The following is a 6,725-nucleotide window of genomic DNA, read 5'->3' as shown; positions in this document are numbered from 1 at the left end:
TAACCACCTACAGCATTGATGCAACTAATCTCTTATTCTTAAAACATCCGTGTCATTCTTCTAAGTTTAAATATCTTCTGAAAAGTGACCCAGGAATGGATGACGTAGCACGGACGCCCCTAACTTCTCCTAATTAGGGTTACCATAAGTCTGAAAATTTCCGGATAGTTCCCGTATTTATATAGTAAATTTGTTATACAATGGCAGTATACGTCACGTGTAAAAAAATTACAGAACCTTTCCACGTTTTCTCCTAATGTTTATAAAATTTAATAAATTTCATCTTCTTATTCTTTTCGGAAATTTGTAGGTATAGGTACGGCAACGGCAATGATTTCTTGCAATCACGTACACGTATATCACGTCTTTCCTCCCTTACGGTAGACATAAGTTTATTTGATTGAGTTTGATCTCTTGCGGAAGGCTCCACTGACGCGCGCAATACGCACACTCAATCTCATATCGAATGAGATAGATTTGTTCAATTGCAGTTTGAGTGAATTCACAAGGGTAGCATTAGGGATAATATGTTATAATTGATTATACACAATCGCATTAGATTAAGTCTGTAATGGTAGATGTAAGAAAGTAAATAAATAAAATCCTATAGTCATCTCACCTCTATCGACACATGAAAGCGTTTATCGTGCATGAGTTTTACGCATGGAGACTGAAATCATATGATTGATCTGGATACCCTACTGTTAATATACATATTTATACGATAAACCGTACGGCGGCAATACAAAGCCTGTTTTATTTGTGGAGATTTTTCACGGCATCGGCTGTATTGTGCGATATATTGTTGTTTTGTGCTGCGCGTGAGTCAGTTTCGGTCGGTACCGGTACTGACAGGACTAGACGTGTCGGGCCTGCTTGCAAGCTATTGTTTGTATTATTAAATTTGTTTACAACGTAAAGTTTGTTTCCTTGCAATTTTTTTACAATGCTTTGTTTGCTTAAGTGGAACTTTTACTGTTTCTGGTTGACGCTCTATAATAGGCTTCAATTACTGTGAGCCATTTCATTATTAAATTATAATGGCTTAAAACAATAAATTGGCTTTAGACAATGTGGTATTATTTTCTTTTTAACCAAATTTTATTAAGTTATGTATTAAAACGTTTTAAATGATTTGTCTGTTTCTACTTAAGATTTAGTAGAGCTAAAATTGAAATATATTACAATTAAATACATTTTCAATACAACAAAAAATTTCGTTCATTAAAAAATACATAATTTCTAAATTTCAATCAATGAATGGGACGCACAAAAACAAGCCTGCAATAAAGGTGATGGTTTGAGGAATGCGCGGGCGCACTTTACTTACAATAGACATAAACGAGCGCATCTCCCTTTGAATCGCGCTCATGCACCGAATTCACTATAATTTCCTGTCCTTTATTATTTATATTGTGAAAAACATGCAGCCGACCGCCAAAGTGGCTTCATTGTAGATAAATATAATGAAATAGAACCTGGCGCCTTCCGTTAGCTACTTTCAATGGTTTTTTTTCAGCGAGAAATCTTTGTCAATAATAAATGAGACGTCCGTTTTATTGCTGGCAACATTCATAGCCCGTAGTGCCTGGATGGTGGGACCGCGGACATAAATTAGGGGTTGGCACCGCCTTGAGCTGTTAGCGGGTTTGTATCAAATGTTCTGAGGCATGATATACGATAGTATTGCGAAGCGCATACCTCTATTTTAAGGTAATTAAAAGATAATTCGTTACATCTGATATCATTATTTCTTATACAAATTAAATCAGGTTATAGTATTTTTTTCCCTTTTCCGCATTTGGCTTTCAGTTAGTTTTGGTATCTCTACACGGAATAGTACTTATTAGTAGTATCCTCAATACTCAGTAAGCCCTAAGTGAGGATGCAAGTAAGTTAATCGACAGAGTTGATATGGATATTAAACATTAAATTTTGGATGACAGTGGCAGTTTTAAACTCATGACCCTCTTCAACATGAGTGAAATAATGAACATAAGTGATGATGTATGATGTATGTGATGATGAATATAAGTGTCATCATCAAATTAAAACTGTAAGTGACCTTTCAATAACCAGAATGTTGGGCTTAAGATATAATCGATGGTCGCTCTAATGATTTTTGCTGAAGATGCGGATGTCGTCATGTAACCTTAGACATACATGATCGCTGGTCGCTCCTGCCCCACACCACACGCTCCCACAGCCGCCAGTGTAGAACTAACAAAAGCGAGCCTTGGTGTGAGAGGCTCAATAAGGCCTACCTGGATTATCTGTGGTGATAAATTAAAAATATGGCATTTATACGACATTCATCATCGGACGATTATTTTGCCGCGCCGTAAAAAAAAACCTCGGAGTTCTTTTTCACGGCGCGGAATCTATGGTTCAGTATTTGGCTATAAATGTATAAGAAAAATATTTCGTAGGTATGCTATGAATATTCTCTTTTTTCTTGCGAAAAATGAGCATGGTACTTTCTAGCGTCTTATCTTCCCAATCAATCAATTTATCTAAAATACATAGGTACTTTTTGATATATAGGTATACTTATATCCCTTACACTTTCGTCAGAGCCAAACAGTCCTGTATTGCTTAATGATCCAATTAATTCAAATAGTAACCTAAGCCTTTCCCTTTATTGACCTTGACTTGCACGGTAAGAGAAGCAGCTGGCACACATGATTTTTCTTCGCTATTAAACCAGCATGGAAGCTAAAGGGATTATGGTTATTTATTTACAACAATAACTACCTAACCTAACTTCTGTTTTTACATATCGGGTTGTTTTTTTTTTGTAGTATATAATGTATGGCAGTGTCTTCTATGATTTTATGATAGGAAAAAGAAACGCCACTTTGTATGCTGCTCGTGTTCTGTAGCTAAAAGATGTTTCGGATTGTTACCCATTGATTAATTTTATGAGCGATATTATAACTTTTATGAGCTTCGAAGCATTGAAGGATGGGAGAAGTTGCACGTAAAGGTTCCATTTTATACAGTAAATTTTAATAAGACTTTATTTTATTTTCTTTCCTATGTAAGCACATAATGTTATTCGATAAGTAAAATAATTCCTGCGTGTTTGTTTTACTGTGTGATAATAATTTTGATAGCAGGATTATGTTTTTTTTTCTTTTGTATAATACCTCTGATGTATTATTCTATTATCATAAAATATTATTATAATTTTTTCGAAACTGATGGATTTCAAATTAAATTTTGTCACCATTTTGGCTTTTAGCTCATTAATCAGCAACAACTTGCCACAAGGTTAAGCAAGCGATAGGCATAAATAGAATGAGTATTTACATCTCGTCTACAGTTTATCTGTTCGTATGTGCTGTTAAAGTAATGACAGATGTGATAGTAATCGCGGTATGTAACGTGTATGTTGTTTTGTTGTCGCTACTCGTCTGAGACAGCTGAGTGCCGATGACGCTCGATAGGTGCGCGCGCAACGCCCTGCGGCACACGCTAGTCTGGGACATACATACACACTAGCACACATACAATCCATACACAATACAAACATTAATTAACCAAAAAATTACACGGGTCCTCCGCTCGCTATGATGTCACGGATATTCCAATACAAACCAATTAAGACACTTTATTTCGCTAAATCCGACAAAAAGTGGGCAAAACCAAGTAGAATATCAAATTCTTTTTTCTCTTCAGATAATGACATATCAAAAGCTCATCGAATATTCTTAAGCACCGTGCGATTGTGATTGGTATCGTATCCAATCGCAATAATGACGGGCGGCGGAGTTTAAACTCTCGGCTATTACGTCATTTACATGCGGCAACAAATCAAATAAAACCTGCTCTTCAGCGCTAAAACTGCTGAAAAACTATGTATCATTAAGGCGTTTATTTCTGTTGATAATTTATTGTGTGGCGATTTGCAGCGGTCGCCGACCGTCGCACACTGTGACCAGTCCGGGAAGGCGCACCGATGAGGGTGCACGTGTCTCGCTCGACGGCATTGAAGACGAACGCGCGCCCGCGAGTGATAAAATAAAATCAACGTGTTCGAAATTTGAAAACTAATTTTTTTGTGTGCCCTTTGTGAACATGAGGTGTTTTGTGGTGATCTTCACGGTGGCGGCGTGTGCAGGATCCGCAGCCGCCGCCGCTGTATCTCCGGCATCTTGCGCCAACTCGAGGGAATTCTTTGCAAGACATAATGCATCAGCTGATGATAGCGGCCAACCAGGTGCAGATTTTAATGTAAACTCATAAAAAGTGATGATAGCGAATGAAGTGCCTCTTGACTCTATGCAGAGTTTCAATTATGAACCTACACGTATTTATTTTGTTTAACTAGCTATTTAACTGGAAATTGTTCAAGTTGAAAGTAGAAATTTATATTTACATGTTTTGTTCCAGTTTACACGGGCAATTTACTATTATCAATTTTAAGAATTCCTGAAAATACAACAGTTGTGTGGGTGTTCGTTGCAGTCGGTTGATATTTTTTAAGGCGCCACTGAGTGAGAATTTTGAAAGAAACTATACCAAACAGAGTTTTGTTTTTACCAAATTACCTGGGTTAGTATTTAAGTTTGAAAACATCGTAAATAGTTAGACTAGGCAAAAGGGACTGGACTATATATGTAGGGACTTATATATTTTGAGGAAGACCTAGTTCTACCAACCTCTTGTGTCTACACACGAAGGTATCTGCATGTGCCTTTAGTTAATAGGTACATATTGATGGTGTCGAGTGCCGCACGCGCCGCTCAGCTGGCGTCTCCGATTTCCTCACAGCTGGTTAAACAGTTCAGACCAATATCGGATGCAAATCTTACAAGTGGTACTTTAGCACGTGACATTAGATTTAAATAGCGTTATTTTAAACTCTGTATCGTGCATTACTCTATGCACAATTCAAAATTAGAACAGCGCGCTGTCAAATGTCAAATGTTTAGTTTTAAATGTCGAGTTCTCTTTGGTCATAGACTAGGTAGGTATTAAGATTTGGTTAGGCCGAAATTATCAATAAACCTATTATTGTGCTAATCTATGGTTTCATGAACTTAAGGCATTTAATATCGTATCAACTGTAAGGGGAACCGTAAAAGAAGGCCTAGATAAAATAAAGTGAAAAGTATTTTGAAAACGGCAAATAAAAAAGACAATAGAAAAAGCTTATCAAGAGAAAAAAAATCCGTACCTAACATGTTTATGATGTTGATGTTAGGGATATAATCAGGCATATGATTATAATCAAGAATAATCTTCTAAGACTCAAGAGAAGCAAAGAAAAGAAAGAGTGATGATAAATGCGGTTAAAATACACTACGGGGGAAACATTGTCATATATATCATAAAAATATCATCGTCTTTGTGAGATCACAGAGATTATACAATAAATTTACTTTCAACAAGAATTTTTTGCTAGACACAGCTTAACAAGTCGTAAATTTCAGATTATGATTAATCCTAGAACTAACAAAAGACAACAGCATCGTAATCTTATAATAGGTATCATAGCAAATAAATGGCGTGAATTGGAATGAAGATGAATGATTTTTTCGGGTTGTAAAAGTTTTGGTTTGTTATTTATTAAGTATTAATAAATACCTATTAAAAACAACACAGAAAATTATTTTTCTTATAAAGTCGTTAAGAAATATATTTTGATAAGAATCATTTGTAGTAGACAGGCGGTCTCGTCCCCCTGAGGAGTTGTTCATTAACATTTTAATCAAGTAATCGTAGCTGTCTTAGTAAAGAAATTACTTTGAACAGCGATATAAAAAGCTATCGGTTAGGTCCGAGTAGACATCGTTAAACTTTAATTAAGCTTTGTCGCTACTCTTCAAAAGAATCCATCGATCTTCGCCCTAACAGATTATAAGAATGAATTAATTTGATTTGGTTCAAAGTTCCTAATCAACTATATTCACGATACGCGACCGGTACTGTGAATCAATTGTAAAATTTGTTTTTCCTATGGCCTACACTTATCATTATACATAATTCCAAAGACGAATCTGTCAAATAAAAAAAAATAAAGATTATTTTTATTTACTACATTAGACCAGTAAACTTTTAAATAAAAAGAAAATAAACCTACTGTATAACTCGCGCAAAAGATTGACAATCACAACGAATCAATTTCTTTGTTCATCAAGATTCTAGCGGTAAATTAGATAAATCGATAAGTGATATTCAGTCGGAACTATTAAACGACAGACAATAAAACTCAGATGATCGATTTGCTGCAATTAGTAATGAAACTTCCCATTAATCGGCTTCTATTGGCATGACTATTGGTCGATGACAGACACCTATTCGAATAAAAACTAAGAGTCGATGAACTTATACTGAATGTATTTTTTGTTCTACGTTATTTACTTCCACAATTTGCGCTTTAGTAATATATTGTAAATTTTTTTGGCGTCTCTACTGTATTTATTTGGAACTGGTCTTGCTGTTATCGCCTCTCTGTCTGGTAAAGTGATATCTTCTGTACGCCTTTATTATTCAGTTGCAGTCCTCACGGACGCTCAGGAGTTTGGAGTTAGTCCTATAAAGATTGAATGGTCGATAGTCGAACTTTTTTCACATGAATCTCGAGAAACTGTTGGGTTGGCTGGTGGGAAATTTGGTTTTAAAAATTTGCTCTTTGAAATCAAAGATGAATAAATAATCATGATAATAGCTCTCACTCATATTATTCGTAAGGAACTTCTGCCGATTACTTGTAAACA

General features: G+C 35.6%; 1 protein-coding gene across 1 annotated transcript in view; it reads left to right on the top strand.

The window, feature by feature from the left end:
• The first annotated feature begins 3,952 nt into the window (after positions 1–3,952).
• The window catches only part of LOC106139277 (division abnormally delayed protein), a 78,782-nt gene continuing 76,009 nt past the window's right edge, over positions 3,953–6,725 (top strand). Inside the window, exon 1 of the mRNA XM_060954628.1 lies at positions 3,953–4,222. Coding sequence (XP_060810611.1) covers positions 4,081–4,222 — 142 coding nt within the window. The 5' untranslated portion in view covers positions 3,953–4,080. The remainder of the gene's footprint in view (positions 4,223–6,725) is intronic.

Source organism: Amyelois transitella, chromosome 4, assembly GCF_032362555.1.
Source record: "Amyelois transitella isolate CPQ chromosome 4, ilAmyTran1.1, whole genome shotgun sequence".
Classification (NCBI taxonomy): Eukaryota; Metazoa; Arthropoda; class Insecta; order Lepidoptera; family Pyralidae; genus Amyelois; species Amyelois transitella.
Note: the sequence above shows the minus strand (reverse complement) of the source record. Positions and strands in the feature narration are given on the sequence as shown.